Source organism: Dipteris shenzhenensis, chromosome 13 (assembly GCF_047967505.1).
Source record: "Dipteris shenzhenensis isolate YYH24624 ecotype China chromosome 13, Dip_SZ_1.0, whole genome shotgun sequence".
NCBI lineage: Eukaryota > Viridiplantae > Streptophyta > Polypodiopsida > Gleicheniales > Dipteridaceae > Dipteris > Dipteris shenzhenensis.
Window position 1 is genome coordinate 13,478,402 of NC_141608.1, and position 23,060 is coordinate 13,501,461.

The window sequence follows — 23,060 nt, forward strand, 5'->3', positions numbered from 1 at the left end:
TGCTTCTTCATGATGCCCATGATCCATACCGGTGATCACAGAGGTATCAACAGGACTTTGGAGAAGTTAGAGCGCTATTTCTATTGGCCAAAGATGCGGAAGGACGTATACGGCTATGTGCAGAATTGTCAAATATGCCAAAAGGTCAAGCCTTCCCACAAAAAAGCAACAGGCTTACTTATGCCATTGCCAATCCCCGACGGTCCTTTCCAGGACATAGATATGGATTTCGTGGGACCACTTCCAGCATCCGCAGGTACGCGTAATACTCAATGTCTTACTATTGTTTGTCGCTTTAGTAAATATTGCATGCTAATTCCCTGCAAACAAACGGCCAGCGCTGAAGATGTAGCTCATTTGTTTATTAAGTATTGGTATCCCATTGGAGGGTTGCCAAAGACCATAACATCCAACAAAGACTCCAAGTTTACGTCTAACTTTTGGCGAGCCTTGTTTGATAATTTTGGTACTAAGCTGCAGATGTCAACGCTTTCCATCCACAATCGAACGGCGAGACGGAAAAGTATAATGGTATGGCGTTTGATATTTTGAAATCATATTGTCATGATGCTCAAGGAAAGTGGGAGCTGTTTCTTCCGCTTGTGCAGGCCATTCTGAACGATACCTATTCTTCGAGTATTGGTCGCACACCTTATGAAGCGGCGTTTGGACGGCGATTACCTCACTCCTCACCCGGATGGTGTCTCCATCTCTTGAAGCCAACAAAACCACCGAATCCATGGTAGAGATTACGGAGTCCGTCAAAAGCCGCATCGCCAAAGCTCAAGCATCGTATACACGCCAAGCTAATAAATCTAGACGAGATGTCTAGTATAAAGAGGGTCAATGGGTGTACTTACGCATTATCAAGCAACGATTGAAGCAGGTGGGCAAGCGATGCCCGAAGTTGTCCTTCACGAGCTTCGGACAATTTCCTATTATTCAAAAAATCAACGATAACTCAATGAAGTTACGCCTACCAGACAATTGGACTATGCACAACGTGTTCCATGTAGCTTGGTTGAAGCCATATTTTGAACCTCCTCTTTCAGAGATGTCTAGTATAAAGAGGGTCAATGGGTGTACTTACGCATTATCAAGCAATGATTGAAGCAGGTGGGCAAGCGATGCCCGAAGCTGTCCTTCACGAGCTTCGGACAATTTCCTATTATTCAAAAAATCAACGATAACTCAATGAAGTTACGCCTACCAAACAATTGGACTATGCACAACGTGTTCCATGTAGCTTGGTTGAAGCCATATTTTGGACCTCCTCTTTCAGAGATTTCCAACGAGCAACAACCTGCAGTTCTTGATGAAGCCGAAGTTTTGCAGCCAGAACAGATCCTTCTTCATAAATTCAAGCATGGGTCAGGACGCAAGATCCGGGAGTTTTACACCAAGTTCCGTGATCGAGGTACCCATGAAGCAGTGTGGTTGGATGAAGATTTTTTCCAGGAGTTTCCCCAGATATTGGCGGACTACTTGGAAGCAATGAACCTACCGCCAAGTTAAGGAGGAGGGAATATCCCATGCACCCCTGCACTTGGGTGCAAGGTGACACACTGGCTACATCGACAAGTGCATTACAGTTCCCAAATAGGAGATTTTGTCGTATGCTGTGACCCCTTTGTGAGCCCTTGTCCAGGGACAGTCAGGCACAAGCTACGTAGGTCAGTCTCTCAGCCTTAGGTCAAGTCAGTAGTCAGTTCTTGTTCACTAGTACCCACTGGAGAACAGTAGGTTAAGGGTTTCCATCTTATAGTTTAGGTCTTAGCCTAGGTTAGGAGTCCCTTTAGGGTCCCAAAAGGCTGGACAGGTAAGCAGGAAAGGCAGCCTGCAAAGGCTGCCCAAAAACTCCCCTAGCAAATGAGCCAGGGAGGGCTTTTTACAGGCTGGTTGTAGGGCTGAGTCTGTAAGACAGACTGAGTCTGTAAAACGGACTGAGTCGGTCTGTTTACAGACTGGGTTGGCTCAGTCCAGCCCTATAAAAGGGCCCCTTGGCTGCCCTGTTTTCTCATTCAGTTTGCTCCTGCCTTCAGTCCTCCTACAGCTCCACTTCAGCATCCTGTGCAGCCCCTGAGATCCTCAGATCTGGCCCTGCTCTAGCCTCAGTACCTTGGCCATCAGTTCAGCCTGATCTGAAGGTGACCACGCAGCACAACAGTCGGAGGTTTGGACACTGTTTCCTCAGCTTTCTCAGCTCTCTTTAACAGTTTACCCAGCTCACTCTCAGCTCTATATTTCAGTCATCTCTCAGTTCTCTCATAGGATGTATCACTTCTAGTTTTCACTCTCTCACTCACGCAGTAACCTCTCGGTATTGGTCGGCGTTGCCTCTCAAGTCCTTGGGTCTGCTATACATGTGCACAGTGAGCTCTTCAAAAGCGCGTTCCGTGCTTTCTCGAGGAGTGTTCTTTGTATTTCTTAGTTCTCCAAGTATAAAGCAAATTCTCCCCTGATTGGGGGAGAAGGCCCTCAGTGGGTACACGGACCCAATCGGTTGTCGACTCTACTCTCTCTCTACCCTCATCTCCTTTCTCTCTCTATGGTAAACAACGCTCATTCCTCGCTAAAGGTTTAAAGGTCTTGCTGTGAATTATACAATCAGATAAGCATTGCATGTTACATTGGTATCAAAGCCAGCCGTGACAAAGTCTAGCACTAAAGGAGAATGTTAATAAAAAAGTAGTCCACATTCTTTTCATTCAAGCTATGACTGCTTGTGAAGACTATATGATTCCATTTTAGTACCTCCCATATGAGCATCTAAGCAAGAAAATGCTTAGACAATCTAGGTGATAGGGCACCACTTAAGAATTTATCACAATATCAGCAAGCCGCAGCATTAGGCATTGACAAAAACTTCACAAGGTGAAATTTGCATGTATGCTAATACGGCAAAAGCATATATCTAGTGAATCTAGGAACATACCCAAACTCATCCTCTAAAAATGCAACACGGTGTGCAGTTTCAATCTCATGATAGTCACTCATAAGGTTGAAAACCATAAACTCCATCATGTATAGCCGGGACTAGCTACTATGACAAGCCCCACTGACGTCATCAGCGCCCAACTGTGGGTATAGACCATAGTCATACAAAACCAAACACCCACACATCCTCGAGCATCCATTTATACAAAGGTTAACATATCCTTGCATTTTTTTCACGCTCTGACAACAGCAACTGGAGGTGAGCACAAAGGACACAAGATTTAAAAACAAGGCAAAGGAAAGGAAAAAAGAAAAGAGAATCAAAAGTCGACAAGAAAACCGAAAAGAAAGATGGTAAGAATGATAATGATGAAAGGACAAGAAGATGATAAGGATGAGAAAGGTAAAAAGTGTCAACAGGGTAGATAAACATAAGCTCTTCCATATACTCTTGGAGGATAGAGAAACACTGCTGTTCAAGTCATTAATCCTATAATTTGGACAATGTTCATAAACAATTGGTGATCAACCAACAATCTACCCATCTCCAATGCTTTTTGCTAAACTAGCCAGCAAATCCCAAAAATCATAAAGGTCAATGCTCTCACAATCTCCAGACTTAACTCATCATCATCCTATAAAATCCTCCCCCTGCTTCACAGAGGTAAATAATGAAAATTGTCCCTTAAGATTTCCGGGACCACAACATGTTTCACTTAAAAAAATACCATCTCCTATAAGAACGGATGCCATGGGATTATAAGAATCATATAAAAAATTGCAATGCAATAGGATTACAGAAAAACTCAACTCTCAAAAGAATAGGACATCTGGTTTAGGTGAAATCAAGACCACATTTTCACTTGACGTAGCTACTTTCAAAAAACGCTGTTTTGTGGACTTCAAAATAGCACGTTACCATTTCATAGTGTTGATTTCGATCCCAGCTCCATTTCTATGAATGGGAAGTCCTGGCTCATCTGGAGTTCCAAGGGAAATCCACAAAACTATCCTGTCTCTTACCCTATTTTTGGTGTTCTACATTACTAGTCCCCCATCGTTTTTGGTGACCAGAGTTTAATCATAATCCTTTAATAGCAAACAAGCATCCAATGGTGCAATTCAGCAGATTTCGATGCACATACTCCCAATTGAAAAGGACCCCGGCATTTTCCTATTTGTAAGGTGATGGGGTTTTACCTTGTTGCAATGTAGCAAGCAATTCGCTTTCATCAAGTTTATTGACCTTCACCAAAGCTTTCACATATTCAGCCAAAACACCCGGATTGTACCAGTGATGTGGCTGACTTCTTTCATACCAACGAATTACATATTCAGGATCTGTTTTGTTATACTCTTTTAGAAGTGAAACTTCAATGTCATCCACATTTTGTTTCATCCTTTTTGCCAAATTGCCAATGTACCCCGAGAGAAAGCGCTTTTGACTGTCCTGGAAGTATTGTCCTGTCAGCACACCAATCCAGTGGGTTTAACTTTTACCATGTTAAAGAGATTGTTGATTCCACAACAAGCCAGTTGAATAAAGGGTGAGAATAATCATCTCCTAGTTAAAACTTCAATTCAACTAGAAATTAGTAAAAAATACAAAAGAACCTTGAAACTTGCTTTTTGAACTTAGCCAAAGAGTTGTTAGTTTAAATCAAGCTCTCATTTATTTGCTTCATCTCCAGCTGAAGATCTCTACATCACTCATTGCACCTTAATTCACTACTCAAACGTCCAAAAAATAAGGAATAAGTATTTTTTTAAAACACATTCATTGGAGTGTTTGTGCCAAATATCTAGTCACAAGCAGACCAGTCAGCTCCAAAACGAATGGATTGGCATTCATAGACATTAACCACAACAAACCCCCGTCACTTGGCTCACCTCACCAGCTCCCTCTCCTCCACTCACCCCCTCTATCCTTGTGCTCACAACAAGGTCCTTCCCAGCCCCCTGCTGCAGCCTATCCAGCCCTTTTGAGTATGTTTCCTCCAACACCGGGCTGCTGTCACAGGCAGCCATGCTGCGAGCAATTGCACCCGGCAGCTTGTAAGCGGCCTACTGGCACCCAAGAGGGGCCGCACCCGTGCATCAGTGTAGGAGCTCCCTTCTCCCTATTTGCTGCTGCCGCAACCCAAGCCCTTCCCCTTCCCAACTTTAGAGGTTCTATCTTCAAAGGTCCAAGAAGCTTCAGATCCTACTCCTGAGTTCTTTTCCACTTGTAGATCAGCAACTTCCTCCTCCCCCTTCCCCCTCAAGCCAAGCCAAGTCCTGATGCCTACACCCAAAGAACCATCCCAGGATTCTCCCCCCTCCACTGCTGAACGCAAGGCTCCTCTTCTTCCCCAACCTTGGGACAGCTCCCCCAATCTCCCAAATGCTCCATCTGCTCCCTCTCTCTCTCATTCCCCCCCACCTAAGCAGTAAGTACACATATCAACAGTACAGGATGACTTCTGAGACCAGGCTCTTCCCTGGTGGAAGGATGAGGAATGTGACTTCCATGAAATCTGGGTAGGTCGATTGTGTAAGCCAGCAATCCTCTGGAAGCATGCATGTTGAAGTAGGTTCGCCACGTCCCAACTATGCATCGACTTACGCCTCATTTTTTCCTTTCAATTCCTCGGAATAAGGAAAAAGGTTAAGTCCTTGGATGAGTTCAAGTCATGGCAATAGAAAGATGGTTTGTCAAACTCATTTCATTAATGCTGTTGCAATTGTAAATTATGTGAAGCACAAGGAAAGACATCCCAAAGACAACATCCAAACACAGGACGCAATAAGGTATATCACCGAAGAGCAACAGTATCCCATGCTCCAACAGGTCAAATGCAGTTGAACCCATTGAAATCTTACTCTCTGCCCTACAGTGCCACATGCATTCAAGCAGGACCACCCATAATCCTTGGGATACAGTTAAGACATTTTCGGGACATCCATATTCAAAAATTGAAATCTATTATTCAAAAAGACATAATGCAATTTGAAAATAAAATTTCAATTTCAAAGAACTTTAATTCAGTACTTTGGCCACGGTCATTAAAATATTGCATATATGTTAGCTTAAATGGATCATTATATTTGTGCATGCCTAAAGAGACGTCGAATCAGCCTCCCTCATAAAAACCCTGGCACCATTATCACTGACATCCCTGAACCTGCATACTACATAGGATCCTATTACGCAGCATGCAGGACAATGAGGATGTGAGTCGTGACCGGACCGCTTTTTCTTTTTGGGGTCTTTGTTTTCAGTACACAGACTGGCCAAGCGATGCATGGTCAGCTTTGCGATGCGTAAGCTATCTCTTTTTTGGGGGAGAGCTGAATATTGTGCTCAAAGGGGGTTCTACATAGGACCCAATTACGAGTCTCAAAAATAATTGGATAAAAGCGAGTGAAGGCTGTCAGGCTAGGTATTATGTCACACAAAGCTAAATTTATCATGGAATCTATATATGTGTGTATGTATACACACACACACACACATTTATATTTAGTACCTTACATAAGGTGTTCTATTTTTTGGATGATTGCAATCGCATTCCCAAGAGATTGTTAGTGACACAAAGGGTAAGGAGGCATCCCAAATCCGCTGACATGCATGAGGTGACAATCATAGGTTTGGAAAGCCAATTTTACCATTACAGTTGGTGCCAGACTTGGTTATCCTTCCAAGGGTCCCAAGAAGGTTCAAAGTATTTGCAATGTTTTCGGTTGAGCAGGGAGGCATCCACTTGTGTAAATGATATGCAGCATTTAGGGTAAGTCCATCGATTCCGTCAACAAGATATTGAAAAGGTCAATTGTGAACGCCCCTCGTCAGGTGGTCTAGTCATTAAAAAGCACACATGAAAAGACTGAAAAGGTCAATTGGGAACACCCCTCCTCAGGTGGTATAGTCATTCCTGGGTGGTTTAGTCATTTAAAAATACACAGGTATTACATGAAGGCTCTAGGCAAAAATCATTTCCAGATGCTTGTTCACAATGTCATGGCAAAGGATATAAAGTTCAAAATAAATATTTATCTGTCCTAGAGGTGTGGATGAGATGAGAATAGTCATATGCATTGCCTGTGTATAAAGGTTTGTATGAACTTTATGTTCCTGCCCAAGTGTAAAGTCTAAGTTCCCGCCTTATGTACATACGATGTAGTTTCTGATGGAAATTTCAGATGTCTAAGCCAGATCTTAGGCGACCTGCTGGAAATCAGATCAGAGGCTCATGAAAGTGCTATCATAAATTCAAGAACTCAAGGGAAAGACCAGCAGAAATTTGGGATTGGAGGCTAACGAAATACATTTGCAAACGATGGTGGTACCATCGTTTGTGCGAGGTGAAAATATGAGTTGCAGCCATAGCTCTTTCCAAACATTTAAAGCAGACAAAATATCCAGCATTTCTAGACATTGCCTACCTTTTGCTTCAAACAGTACCAACCAATCTCAAACATGGCCATGTCCTGACTCTAGAAGATGACAATAATTGCAGAAGAAGTCAGCAATGAATTCATAAAACTTAAAACTTTAATACCACATCAACAAATCCACAAATCCAAACCTTTCACTTTCAATACAATGACCACTACTGATAACTTTCCAATGTCATAATTTCTCAATCACACAATCAGAAAACAATTATCACATTTTCAAGCCATTTACATTTGCTTAATTGCAAAACATGTTGTCTTGATTTATTAATGGACTCAATTTTTCCTTTTTTTATTGCAGGCAACATTTGATTCTCCTACACCAAACTTGCTTGAAATGCTCGACTTTACCAATCAAGTGTGTTTGTAAACATGCGGGGGCATGCTCGCATGAGAGAAAATAGTTGCCTTTCTTTTTGTGCAAACAAGGTGAAACCTAGGATCAAAACCTTGATTCTCAGTACATTGGAGAAAAGGAAGAAGGAGAGCATGATCAAGAACGGTACATGGTTTACATCTAAGAAGCAAAGTCCTGAGTTGGAGGAAAACTGAAGTTTAAACACTACGGATAATCCACCATCTGTGGTTTTCTGATGTGTAATAGTTTCCTTCTAATAGCTGTTCATGAGCTCTTCGTAATTCACAAATCGGCATGAGAAACCCAAAAACAAATATTAATTGTACAAAATGGCCTCAATTCCATATATGGAAGCACAGTTTGAATCCAAGCCTTGAAAACCTTCACAACTCAAATTACCTGCATCAGGCTGGTGTTTCAAGACTGAAGCTCTCAGTTGGCTGCACAATCCAGACGATGCTTTCCAGGCAATCACATGCCTTGCTGAGACTCCATTCTGTAACAATCACCAACCCCCACCCCGAAAAAAAAAGGAGTATATTACTTGAAAGCTTAACAAACCTCCACATGAATCATAAAGAAGCAAACAAATTTGAAACACAAACTGTCATTGAAACAGACAAAATCATAGTTGGCTCAATTGGTATACAAAGAGACACACATGGGTGCTGTAAAAATAAAATAAAAGTGTTTGCAGGTTAACTTTTACTCTAGTTTCTTTTGTTTGAGTTGGAATAAAGTTGCTTTAATTAATTAGTTTTATTTGCAAGCAATACCATCATTCTTCTATGGCCTATCTGTAACCTTTACAAAGTATATTTAAATGGCTTGCACAATTTGAAGGTCCAGGGTCTTTCATTGGGCAGACGAGTACCCAGAGTATCAACTTCCGCACAACAGCTTACATGAACACCAATGAGGCAAACAGTAAGTATATAGAATCTCCAAGAGGCTAATACCAACAAGGTTGGGTGGAATAGAGGTATAAGAAACAAAAACATAACGATACTGAGGCCTACAACGATCTTTGTAAAATGGACAATAACTTATATGCACACAAAAGTGAATCCCATTCATCATAGGCCATAGACCCCCCTTCACAAGTCCTTAAAATACACTAAGCATAGTTTAACCTTGAACTCAAACTAAGATCTGTTCGACAAAGTTCAAAGATCCTGCTGGATGAGGTGACGCAGACCTACAAATTCATGCACAGCCATTGGAATAGGTAGCTTGTACCCATAAATTCATGCACAGACATGTTAGCTTACATGAGCTCCCAGCAAAAACCAAAACTATACTTCTCAAACTCAGAAATCAACTGGTCCACATAACTTCTTGTTTTGAGGACCTAGCTCAAGACATCACATAAAAGTGCAATATCTCTTATCACATTGTAGTCATAAGGAGCATAGAATCTAACCTAACTGACGTCCTAGCTTAGTTATTACAACCCAAGTCTAAATATGCCAGATTAGGTCAGTCTTGACTAATACATCCATCACTTCCAACTCTTCCCTCTGCATCACTTGAAGCGATCAAGAGTGTCCAGTTTGGGATGATTCTAAGTTATCTAGGTCAAGATACGAGCCTAGCAAGCCTAGGATTATATTTGTTCTAGGCCAAAATGTGTAAATAATTAGTGCATGGGAAGAGGGCCATGTCGCTAAATTTATTAAAGAGATTCTAGGTTAAATAACTATTAAAGACAGGATCTCATTTAATAAAAAGTGAGCTTTTACTTAGCTATTGTAGCTTTTTCAGTTTTCAGCTTTTTAGCTTTATTTGGTTTATATTTTGAGGCCTTTCTATTTTCAGGCATTCTACTCTATTTAGCTAGAAAGGAGGGTAAGTGGGCGGTCTACCATGAAGGCAAGGCCCTCATCAGGGAATTCAAATCGGACCTAAAGACTCTCAGTCTATAACTGATGTAAGTAAGCAGGTTTGGGAGTGGATGCCCGCTATACTGGCTCCACTCTTTAGTTGTACCCAGGGTTTTTAGAGTCTCGTAACTTTTGGTCTCCTACAGACTATAATAGACTTTCTTTCTTTCTTCTCTCTCTCACTCCTAACTCTCTGGGCAGATCAACGATTTGTTCTCTAGCTTTCTCCTGTTTCCTGTAAGCTCTTTTATCTTTCCCATGCTTGCCTTTCTCTCATCTAGCGCTTGTGCTACCAACCTTCTTGATTGTGATTTGATCCCCAAGCATTGCAAAGAGGTTTCCAAAACTAAATAAGAACTGAGCAGCAATTCGCAGCAGCAACTTTTCTCCTCCAAGCAGATTCACGATTTGATCGGTGCACCCCATAGAGGTGACAGCGACAAATATCAGGCGTGTTAGGCCCCAGGACTGTGAATGGGACCCCAATATCATGTGAAGTGCACATCTTGCCCAAAAAAGTTGCCCCTAACTAAAGCACTTCCTCCTAGTTAATGTGCAAGGCGTTCTACTTCGCTTGTTCGTGTCAAGAGGTACCAAAGCAGCCTTCAGCGTAGGAATTCCTCTTCATCCATTAAGTGTGTCACTTCTTGCTCAACATCTACTTTATATATTGCTTGTTCAGCAACCAATTTAAAACGAAAGAGCCCATCTAGCATCAACTAACGAAAGACAAAAGATTCCTTCAAACACAATGTCCATACAACACATACAAATTTGTAGAGGAACCAACAATATTATAACATAACACACCAAAGCTAGAATCCTTCGTTACAATGCCATACAACTATCGAGTGATAATATGCACAATATACACCATTACACTCTTAAGCATAGAAAGTTGATGTACCTAGATTGCCTCCTGCTTTACCATGTCCTTTAATGAGGGTTGATGATCTCAATTAGAGTTTTTAAGTTGCTTTTAGCTTCAAGAACAAGTGATTGAACTAAGCAAAAAAGCTAAGCCTACCATGCTTAGACCCATCAGTACCATGCATATATGTAACACTTTAACCAACCATTGCCTTTCCAAAGCTGAACAAGGAGTGTTAAAATTTTATTTAAACAACAAAGATTTTCATATATGAAACAAAATATCAAGCCTCGCTTTGCATCTTACTTCCACTCATCCTCTTTGTTCTCACTATCAACCCAACTTACTTGTCTAAACACATGTCGCCACGCCATTCTTTGCAATCTAAAGTAATGTTGAGTCCAAACAAACTTGAAATCCTTGTAATGTTAGGATCCCAAAAACCTGCACATACAAACACACAAAACATTAAATAAGATTAATACAATTCAAGTTATCTTGCAATGAAAAATGATGTCTAAAATCATATCTAAAGACTGCAAAACAATGAGCCCATGTCAAGTGCTAGCCGTAAGTCCATATGGCCTAGCTAGGGTCCCAATGGCAATCGGTGTCTCTAAAGCATGTCACATATCAATCTCTGAGAGAAAGCGAAAGCAAACGAGAGAGAGAGAGAGAGAGAGAGAGAGAGAGAGAGAGAGAGAGAGATGATGATGATGTGAATGTCCATTAAAGGTCAAATATGACCTATGGGACCAAAAACACACCCTAATGTTGCTCGCGGAGTTGTTTTCTAGTGGCCATGCCATGGGTAATGTATGAGTCCACTTCATTCGTATGACCTTGTTACCAAAGGAAGTAAGCAATATTGTCTTGTCCACCAAAATTGTCATCATGTCATCCACGATCAATCTAAAACTTTGGCTAATGATCTGCCTAAGTTGGCTAATCATTAAAAATGAAACAATAATTTGATTTTGCTTTTTCCAAAGATGTTAGATGTGGCGCACCTCTAAGAATGTGTTGCACAATTCTAGTTCTACATAAAATTGCAGTAGAGCTTTGAGAATATACTTATACCTTTGTAAGGCTAGAATATATCCAATCGTCTAAATTTAGAGTTTTTGTTGTTCTAAAGTCCAAAATTCTACAAAGAAAATAAAAGAGAAAACGAACGAGAAGATAAAAAAGGTAACAAAAAAATTTTGAAAAACAAAAGGAAGACATACTTAGCAAGCAAAGCAACACTTATGCCATCATCAGTGCCCAAGCATAAGCAGATGTACTTACAAATATCACCCTCAATGCCCCCTTTACAAAGGCAAAGTCAATCCTCCCACGAGACCGAATTGTGCCCCTCCATGGGCCAACAATCTATGTCGCATAGCAAGCAATATGAGCATGTCCGTAAGAAAGGCACCGATCTTTGTATTTGCATGGAATTTGGCTCAACTTCTGATTGTGCTCAAAACCCCCATTCAAATGAGGAACTACTCTAGCCTGATAGGTTTATGTGCTGCCTTAAATATAAACACTTCTATTTCTTGGTGCTTTTCTCCCATGCCTCAAAGAACATGTATTGCAAGTATGCCTCTCTATAATCTTCCCCTCTAAAGAGGATTTCTCCAAGAGGTACTCCTCTCGCCAAGAGATCCTTCCCCTCCCAGAGAGGATTACTCTAAGAACAATACCACCTTCAAAGAGGATTTGTTCAAGAGGTACTTCCCCTCTCACCTCAAAAACCATTGTTCGATGTCCTCCAAGGGAATCCACCAACTAGCATACTGATGGAAATGGGAGAGAAAGCAGAAAGCAAGAGAGAGAGAGCTGAATGTCGAATATGTAATAGAATGAAGGAAAACAATACAAAGGGGGGATAAGGTTTTGTCTAAGTGACAAACCTTATTCTTCACTAAACGTAGTTAGTGAACTAACTGTGGTTAGGGGGAAAAGCCTCTAAATGAGGGAAAAGTGTCCCTAACCCACTTCCTAGAATTTATCAATAATTCTAACACCCCCCTGCAATGCCAATGTCATGTACAAGGAAATGATCAATCACCAAAAGGAGATAAGTTCAAGACACTGCGAAATGCCTCAAACTTCTCACGTGAAAGTGCTTTGGTGAAGATGTTTGCAACATTGTCATGTGTTGACACATAGATCATACTGATCTCTCCTGCATGCAACTTCTCTCTGACATAGTGAATGTGCTTCGTGCGATGAAACATAGGATTCTTTGCCACTGCCATAGCACTCTGACTATCAGTGAGAATCAGAGAAGGACCCTCCAATAAAAGATGAAGATCAGCAAGCAAACGACGCAGCCAAACACATTCAACAGTCGCTGTGAAAGCTGCCCTGTACTCAGCTTCACATGAGGAAGTAGCCACAGTAGATTGCTTCTTGCTCAGCCAAGAAATGCAAGCTTTGCCCAAAAAGAAACAATTACCACTTGTGGACTGCCTAGTGTCATAGTATCCAGCCCAATTTGAATCACTGCATGCATCTGCAAGTCACCCCCCCTAGGAAACATCAAGCCATAAGACTTTGTGTCTTGCAAGTAACGGAAGATGCATTTTACAGCCTGCCAGTGTGTTGTCTTTGGGCTGTGCATATACCTGCTCACCTGAGATACTGCAAACTGAAGATCGGGCCGTGTATTGCACATATATATGAGGCATCCAACCGCCTGACTGTAGAGTGTAGCATCTACAGATTCTCCTACAAGCCCTGGCTCCATGGGAGTAGCTATAGGCTTGCAATCTTGCATCCTGAATCTATCCAAGAGTTTTGAACATACTTGGATTGAGACATAATGGTACCATGTCTCTCTTGAATGAATTGGATTCCCAAATAATAATGTAACATGCCCAAATCTGACATGTCAAAAGTGGCTCTCAAATCAGCCTTGAAATCTGCAATGTTATCACCATTTGGCCCTGTGAGCAGTAGGTCATCTACATAAAGAATGATGACCAAGATTTCCCCCCCATCCTTCTTGATGTAGAGGGTGCTTTCAGTTGGACTATTGCTGAAACCCTTGCTGGACAGAAAGGCATCTATCTTTGCATACCAAGCACGAGGAGCCTGTTTCAGCCCATATAAAGTCTTATTCTCCTTGCATACCTTACGTGCATCATCTGATACCGCAAAGCTTGGAGGTGGTTTCACATACACCTCTTCCAACAAGTCTCCATTTAAAATTGCTGTTTTTATGTCCAACTGATGGACTTTCCAATCCAGATGTGCAGCCATGCCAATAACAATTCTTATGGTTGTCATCCGAGATGTAGGAGCAAATGTCTCCTCATAATCAATGCCCTTTTGCTGAGCATATCCTTTGGCAACCAGCCTTGCTTTGTACCTGTCAATGGACCCATCGGGGTTCTGTTTGACCTTGAAAACCCATTTTGTACCCATGGCATGCTTACCTAGTGGCAAATCCACAATGATCCAAGTCTGGTTTTTCTCTATGGACTGCAACTCATTGTGCATGGCTTGCATCCAAGCACATTATCATTTGCTTCTTCAAAAGAGTCAAGCTCCTCTTCATCAAGAAGAGTCCCTCCATAAGCTGTCTCAATTGAAAGAGCCCCCCCTGCGTGCCTTACTGCACTACGAGTCCTGTCAAGCAATGGAGCCTCAAGCCTACTCCTCCCTAACAGTCTGAAGCAACCAATTCGGGACTGTTTTGGCTGCGTGTATCTCTTGAATCTCTTGTCTGACAACTTCATCCACACCCTGAGGTGGTACTAAATCAGCCGGTGGCTGAATCGGGGCATGAGGATCTGGAGGAGGTTGCTGTAAATTCTGAGTTTCAGCGGGGGAACCAAATGCTATAGGAAGCATCCCCTAAAACACATCATCTGAAGAAGCTGGAATCTGAAATTCAGCATGTGTATGTGCTGAATTTTCAGAGAATATAACATCTCTGCTAACAAAAATCTTGTGTGTAGCAGGATTGTAGAGACAATAGCCTTTGCTTTGTGAACTATATCCCACAAAAATGCATTTGAGTGCCTTATCTGACAACTTGTGTCTAAACTCCACAAGCACGTGGGCATATATGCAACACAACCAAAAACTCTGAAATGGTCCATTGAAGGCTTTCTCCCATGCCATGCCTCATAGGGAGTGATTGTCTTCAAAGCCTTCGTAGGAGCCCGATTCAAAATATAGTTGGCACACATGAGGCCTTCAAGCCAAAACCTGTGAGGCATCTTCTTACTTGTGAGCATGCATCTATCCATCTCCATGGCAGTGCGATTCTTCCGCTCAGCTTTGCCATTCTGTTGAGGTGTAAGCCTCAATGTAAGCTGATGCGTGATGCCTTTCTCCTTCAAAAATGTCTCAAATTCATGAGACATATACTCCCCCCCTCGATCTGTGCGAAGTGTCTGCACCTTGAGTCCTATCTCATTCTCAACCATAGCCACAAAGTGTTTGAAATGCATAAACACTTCTGATTTTGCCTTGAGACCATAGACCCAAGTGTAGTTGGTGAAATCATCTATGAATGTAACAAAATAAAGATAACCCCCAGAAGCAGATGTCCTCATGGGACTGCAGACATCACTGTGAATAAACTGTAATTTGCGTGTAGCTTTCACTGCACCATCCTTCTTAAAGGGAAGTCACCCTTGCACTTGAACTTGGAAAGCATGGCATGCTCCCCAGCCCGGGTTGCCATATTTCTGTGTGTCTGCTCCTCTTCCAATAGAAGTCCTACAAACTCGTGAAAAGAGAGGATAGCTGCCCCCCCTCAATGACAAATTCAATGAGGTGTGGAAACCGAGATAGGACTCAAGAAGCAAGTTTAGAGTCGTGGTGATCATCTCTAAATCCGGAATGACTTCATCAATATTCAGCAACTGTTCCCTTAAGTCCTGAAGCTTTGTGAGGTGAGAATTCATGGAATCTCCCTCATCCATATGCGTATGGGAAAGCTCTCTCTTCATAAAGGAAACTCTGGCATCATTTCTTGCTGCAAACATACTCTCCAGTATCTCCCAAGCTGCCATAGATGTCTTGCATGACCGAATATGAGGTATAATGAACCTCTTGACAGAAAGAGAAATTACTGAAAGAGCTTGTGCATCTCTAGAGTCCCATCTTTTCTGCTCTACTGTGGAAGCTCCTGGGGCGGCTGCTCCAACTACTTAGCTGTAGGAGTGACAGGTATAGCTGCTGTATCTGGTCTTGCTTCATCTCCATTGACATAATCTGTTATGCTCTAGCCGAGATAGCATGACCTCGGAATAGGCATGAAGGAATGTAATTACGTATCTTTGTGTGCATGCAATCCATGAGAGAGGCTGGGAGGAAAAATACGATGTCATCGCCTGTGATTGCCCGTGATTCGACGAAAGGAACAGATTGTAGTAAATAGTGTATCATTTGGTATCAGAGCATCAGGCTGGACGAGGGGATTGCGTATGAAGGGAGCGCAGGCGCGAGATATGTGACAACGGAAATCAACGTGGCTGACTAGCTCGACGAGGTACGACGAGGAGCGCAGGGCGTGTATCAACCTACCGTAGTTGCACAGCCGCAGGCTTGTAGTGGTATTACGCAAAGGAATTAGAGACTTCCGCGCAGGATCATGATGCAAAAGCTGTTGTGATGATTTTAGCAAGCGGCGCACCATGGGCAGATCATGGCATAGCTCAGTTTTGGACTGTTGTTGGGAATAAGTAAGACGGCTGGCTACGTGGTGGCTGGACGGTGATATGTGGCTGATTGCCTTAACAAAGGGGTCGGGTACCGGTTCGATCGACGGGACTCGAAGCAAGGCTTCAGCGCAGGATTACGCTGTGGAAGCGTATCATTTTGGTATCATACGCAGGGCGTGTGACGACGTGTGCTATTTGTGGTCACGTAGATAGCCCGTGGGCTGAGGCGGATTCCGAAACAGAGAGCAGGATGAAGAAGACCAGGATGATTCCGAAAGAGTGGGACTACGTCTGAGAGAGAAGCGGATAGTTTGGATTTTCGAGACTTGCAAGGCTTTGGCAGAAGAAGGAATTCGGCACTCCAGGATATTCCAGGAAGCATCTTTTTTTTCCCTTCTATACAACTTTTCAGTTGAAGTCTATTATTCCTGTACAGCAAAAAAAGGAAAATTCGAAGTGTGATATCTTTTTGGGGTTTTTGACATACGGAAAGAAGTTTTTTTTTTTTTTTAAACTATTTTTCCTTTTGAAAGAATGGAGGCAGAGGGACAAGATTCCAAGGTAAATGCTGGTGAATCTAGAGCACGATCTACGCAAGAAATGTCCCATCACACAACACCTACTCTGGTGGGTAGGATTTCTGTACTAGAAGATGCCTTACAACAGATCATGAACCAGCAGCTTCAAGTGAACGCTGGTCAAAATGAAATAAGAGAGATGGTGCAAGCATTGTCGGCTAGACCATCTAGAAATGAAAAGGACAAAGCTCCAGCAGAGCCAGAGCCCAGTATACACTCGTCGGAACGTGCGAAGGTCAAGGTACCTAATATTGCTAATTATAGACCAGAAAAGTACGCTGGTCGGATGACCGAGCTTAGACCACTCACCTGTTTATTGAGGCAACGGATAGATGGTGGATAAAGCAACAGAAAGATCAGGTTGCCCCTACCACCTGGGAAGGGTTTAAGGCTGAATTTAAGAAACACTTTCTTCCACCCGACGAAGAGTCCCGAGCTTGGGATGCTTACAGAAACCTTCGCCGGAGGAATTTGTCAGTGGTAGAGTACACTGACAAGTTCGGGGAATGTGTTATGAAAATAACAGACCCTCTCCCTATGTCGGTTCAGTTGAAAGACTATATCTATGGACTGAACGACAAGATTAAAATGGAAGTTCGAGCTAAATATGTGACTACATTAGATGAATCTATTGCAGCCCTGAACTACGAGGATGCCAGAGGTAGACCTAGTGGATTTGTGCAGGCAGGGACTCAGCATGAGTACCCGAGAAAAGGGGGATTTCAGAGAAAATGGACTTCAAAGACAAGTGTCTCACAGCCAAGTGGCCAAACCAAGCAGGTGAAGCCGGTTGAGGGACAAACAAAGACAAGTACCACCATTGGGGTGAAAAGAAAAGTAACTCCAATGGCAGCCCGAGCTTGGTCAAAGTCCTCGTTGATCCCTGAGCAAAAAGAAAAAGCTAGAAAAGAAGAATTGTGCTTCGGCTGCCTTCAGCGACATCAGTGGAAAGATTGTCCACTAAACAAAGACCATCGCACGGCCAATATGATAATATCTGAATGCGACGCGGGAATGCAGGAGAGTCCCAATGCGGAACATATGCAGATGCAATTGGCGGGACCTTCTCAGAGGTTAGTACCTGTGTTGTTAAGTGTGTCTGTTACTAAGTTAGTAAGCGGTGCACCTGATAACATCCTTTCAAAGCCCGCAGCAACGGGATATACGGTTTTTGATGAGCCCGAGTTGATTAAAATGAAAGGACAAGTAGGATGTGATTGTGTTGTTTGACTCAGCATCAATGCACAATGTAATTAACTCGAAGCTTATTAAAAGGCTCAAGTTGAAAACTAGTCCGTCTGACTATGCTTATACGGTCAGGATGGTGGACGAAAGTTCAACTGAAGTATGGGACCATAGGGTTACCCAGTTGGAACTTCGAATACAGGACTATGTTGAGAAGCTGGACTTTGAACTGACCAGGCTTGCTCATGCAGATATAGCCCTAGGCATGGCTTGGCATTTTTGGAAAAATCTAGCCATTGATTGGAAAAAGCATATTTACCAGTTCAAGATGAACGGGGTAGAATATGTTTTGCGAGGTGAAAAAGATTTACCTCGAGGATCATTGATTTCAGCCATGGAAATTCGGAAGACTCCAAAAGAGTTTCTGTGTCTGTGTATAGCATCGGTAGAGTCGATTGATGATGCATCGGCTAGCACTGAGGCTACCCAAGCTGGGGAAATGGCCGAGTTGGCTAAGGAGATATCAGAGAAGTTCTCTGATTGTTTTAGGGATGAGTTACCTTATGGGTTACCTCCAGAGCGGAATGTTCAGCATAAAATTGAGCTTATCCCGAGGGCAGAATCTATAAATAGACCTCCCTATAGATTAAGCTTTACAAAACAAGCTGAGGTGCGAAGACAACTGGAAGAATACCTCAAGCTGGGTCAGATTCAGCCCAATTTTTCACCTTTTGCTTCGCCAGTGATATTAAAGAAGAAGAAAGATGATACTTTTCGTCTCTGTATAGATTACCGAGCATTGAATAATATCACTATTAAGCACAAGTATCCGATGGCTCGGATCGATGATTTGCTAGATGCATTACATGGGGCCATAATTTTTAGTAAGATAGATCTTAAGTGTGGCTACCATCAGATCCGCATTAGAGCTGAGGATGTGAATAAAACCGCTTTTAGAAGCAGGTTTGGTCATTATGAGTTTTTGGTATGCCCTTTGGACTTACCAATGCTCCAGCTACATTCGTCATGCTTATGAACGATTTACTACGTCCGTATATCGAAAAGTTTGTAGTACATTTTATTGACAATATTCTGGTATTCAGTAAAAGTATTACTGAGCATCACGAACACTTAAGAATAGTGTTCAGTACTTTGAGGAAAGCCAGTCTTTATGTAAATGAAAAGAAAACTATATTGTGTATGGTTAGACTTGAATATTTAGGATTTATAATTACTCCAGAGGGGGTAGAAATGAATCCAAAGAAAGTGGCTACGATACTGACTTGGCCAATCCCTTAGAGTTTGGCCGCTTTGCGATCATTCTTAGGATTTGTCCAATTTTATCGAAGGCATATCAAAGAATATTCCGAAATAGTATCGCCATTGACTGATCTGACCTCAAATAAAGTACCTTTTATATGGGGACAGAATCAACAGGAAAGTTTTAACACCATAAAACAAGCTGTGGTCACAAGACCAGTGTTAAAACATGGAGACATTATTTGTATGGATCAGAGTTTTATGTGGATGTTGATCATGATACTCTGAAACATTTTTGTAAACAACCTGACTTGAGAGGCTGCCAAGCTAGGTAGGCAGAACTCATGCAGGAGTTTAATTTGACGATTCAGGTACCGAAGAGGGAAGGATAATAAAGTTGCTGATGCGCTGTCACGCATTATGCATAACATGAGTTTCACGGTGTTAGAGAGTGCTCTAATGGAGCCTATGGCCTAAGGCTCATGTGTTTAAACCCGGGGAAAAGGATGACCTGGCATCCAAAAAAGACAAAACTTATGCAAGATATGCCATAAGGGATGGTATGCTGAAAAGAAATGGCAAGGTAGTAGTACCTAATCAGAATTATCTCAGGCAGAGAGTCATTCAACAATGCCATGATAGCCCATGTGCGGGACATCCAGGAGTCGAGAAGACATATGATCTCGTGAAGCGAGATTTCTTTTGGCCAAAGATAAAAAAGCATATTCATGAATATGTGACACGACATTTTTCGTGTCAGGTAAGTAAGGCAGAACGGGTGAAGCCACCCGAACTTTTACAGCCCTTGGAGATATCACTAAGTAAGTGGGAGAGCATTTCCATGGACTTTATTGTAGGGCTGCCTACAACACAAGGTGGATATGATTCTATCCTTGTGGTGGTTGATCGTCTTACCAAGATGGCTCACTTCATTCCAACTAGAGAATTTGTTAGTGCCCCGCAAGTGGCGGATTTGTTTATTAGACATATATTTCGTCTGCATGGATTACCCAAATCCATAGTGTCAAACAGAGATGTCAAATTTACCGGTCATTTTTGGACTGCGGTATTTGAGACACTAAGGACTAAGTTGAAAATGAGTAGTGGGGATCATCCAAAAACGAATGGTCAGACAGAAAGAATCAACCAAATTTTAGAGGATATGCTTAGAGCATATGTGTCATTGAGGCAACATACATGGGACAAGTGGTTGCCATTGTTAGAGTTTGCCTACAATGATAGAAAACATTCCTCTACAGGGTTCAATCCGTTTGAGCTGAACTATGGTTATAGACCAACGAATCCAACTATAGTTGGAATACCTCAGAAAGTGCCTAGTGCCACGAACTTTGTGGTTCACATGTGGGAGATGCTAGCACTTGCGAGAGCTAACATCCGCCAAGCTATGGATAGAGCTAAGGCGTATGCGGATCAAAACCCATCCGCTAGAGAATTTAAGGAAGGAGAAAAAGTTTTTCTCAGAGTTCCTTCACACTCTAAGTCTTTCACTGCAGGAGAGTGTGCTAAGTTATCACCTCGATATTGTGGGCCATGGTTAATTCTAAAGAGAATAGGCAAGGTAGCCTATAAATTAGAATTACCGCAGGGGTGTAACGTGCACCCAGTGTTTCATGTTTCTCATTTGAAGAAATTTTTGCATACAAGTGACTCACTAATCGAAGGTGGTGTTTTATTTCAGGAGATAGAGGATAATGCAAGACGCAAACCAAGAGGAATCCTGGACCGAGGAACAATGCAAGTGCGCAATCGGAAGATACCCACGATGTTGGTTGCATGGCATGGTCGACCTCTATCAGAAGCTACCTGGGAATCCGTATACCAGTTACGGAGAGTATTCCCAGATTTCATCATCGAGGACGTTGATGCTTGAAGAGGGAAGGAATGTTATGCTCTAGCCGAGATAGCATGACCTCGGAAAGATCAGTGGGCATTTTCCCTTAGATGACCGACTTTTGTAATATTTTATGTGCGTAAATAAAATGGTCAAGGGAAGTAACTGCCAAGGTCCTAGGTGAGGGTTTATTGGCATCGACTAGGTGGTTCTGAGTGCTCAGGCCTAGGTGTACCTAAATGTGTGAGAATGCCAAGAGGCAAATGTTTTAATTGTGCCCCAAGAGAGGGGTAAATGGTGTACCAAGCTAAAGGTCTAAAATGATGACATGTGGCAGGAGGGAACCATCTAGGAAATTGTGGGCTTGTGGATAGGCATGAAGGAATGTAATTACGTATCTTTGTGTGCATGCAATCCATGAGAGAGGCTGGGAGAAAAAATACGATGTCATCGCATGTGATTGCCCGTGATTCAACGAAGGGAACAGATTGTAGTAAATAGTGTATCATAATCCCAAAGATGTCTGCCAACCAAGATATTGCGAACCATGAAACTCCACAAGGAGTAGTTGGTGCCATCCAACTTATCCTCCTGTGTGAGTACTCCGAACACCTCATTGGGGTTGTTTTGAGCCATTTTCACCAGATAATTAAAAAAAAAATAGCAAACTGGCCAAGTAAAATCCCTTCTTGGAATGTAAAATGCACAAGTAAAATTTGCAAAGAAAAATCTGCCCACGGTGATAAATACTGTCACAGCCTATCAAAGGCTCAAAATGCACTTCAATTCTCCTGCAAATGCTCTCCAATGTCACTCAAAGTGAGTCCAAAATTGCTTGCAATAGTCCCAAAATGCTTGTGCACTGCCAAATTACATTAGAATGCCAAAAGCCCTAATTTCTTCAAGGAAATTGCATCCAAAAGAGGACAAATTGCCTAAAAGCCCCCAAAAATGCAAGAAACTGCAGTGTAAAGCAAAAAGCCCCAAAATTTTGCAAGAAATTGCAACCCAAAAAGGGGCAAATTGTCTGAAAGCCCCAATTTGCAATTTATCTGCAAAACAACCAAATTCTACTGCCAATATGTGCAAATGAGAACACCCACAATCTCAAAATGCACCTACTTGAATCGACAGCCAAACAATGGCTCAAAATGCACCTTTCACTACAAAATTGCAACCCAATTGCAAAAGCCCCAATTTCTTGCCAAAAATTGCAACCAGAAGAGGGCAAATTGACTAAAAGCCCCAAATGTTGCAAAAATTGCAATGCAAGTCCAAAAGCCCCAAATTCTTGACAAATCTGCAATCTGCCTGCAATACTTGTCCAAGAATGCACAGAAGCCCCAAATTTTTGTCCCAAAAAAAATGCAATGTGCCTACAAAAGATTATCTGCTTCCAAAATAGAGGAATCTGCACCTTGAGTCTGTTGCTGGATGTACGGACAGCAGCGCAAATTTCTAGACAAACAGCCCGTACACTGTGTACGGACTGTACAGAAATGCCCAGAGGTACAGATGTGAGTTGCATATTTTGAGGCAAGTACATGTCGCACGGGCAGTATGGCCTGTACGGGCAGCGTAGCAAAGGAGTTGTAGTCAACATCTGTTGTACGGACTGGCAGCGCGCGTTCAAACTGAAGCGTTGTACAGACACAGGAACGGCACTGCACGTGTGGCTGTACGGACAGGCGCAGTACAGATGTACAGCCTGTACGGTCCGAAAATGGCTAGCTGTGCTCTGTACGGGCAGGAATGGCAAGCAATATGACACTGTACGGATGCCTCCACGCGGTACGGACAGCTGTAGGTGTACAGACAAGCTGATGGCATCGTAAGCAGGTACGAAATAAGTACTATTGGACAGGCTGGGAGCAAGGAGCTACGAGCTAGGCCAGGAGGATGGGCTGCTCTGATACCAAATGATGGAAATGGGAGAGAGAGCAGGAAGCAAGAGAGAGAGAGAGCTGGACGTCAAATATGCAATAGAATGAAGTTAAACAATACAAAGGGGGGATAAGGTTTTGTCT

General features: G+C 42.4%; 1 protein-coding gene across 1 annotated transcript in view; it reads right to left on the reverse strand.

The window, feature by feature from the left end:
- The window catches only part of FTSH4 (FTSH protease 4), a 44,050-nt gene that overhangs the window by 16,502 nt on the left and 4,488 nt on the right, over positions 1 to 23,060 (reverse strand). Inside the window, exons 4-6 of the mRNA XM_087383331.1 lie at positions 10,834 to 10,930; positions 8,132 to 8,228; positions 4,138 to 4,401 (exon numbers count right to left, since the gene is read on the reverse strand). Coding sequence (XP_087239457.1) covers positions 4,138 to 4,401; positions 8,132 to 8,228; positions 10,834 to 10,860 — 388 coding nt within the window. The 5' untranslated portion in view covers positions 10,861 to 10,930. The remainder of the gene's footprint in view (positions 1 to 4,137; positions 4,402 to 8,131; positions 8,229 to 10,833; positions 10,931 to 23,060) is intronic.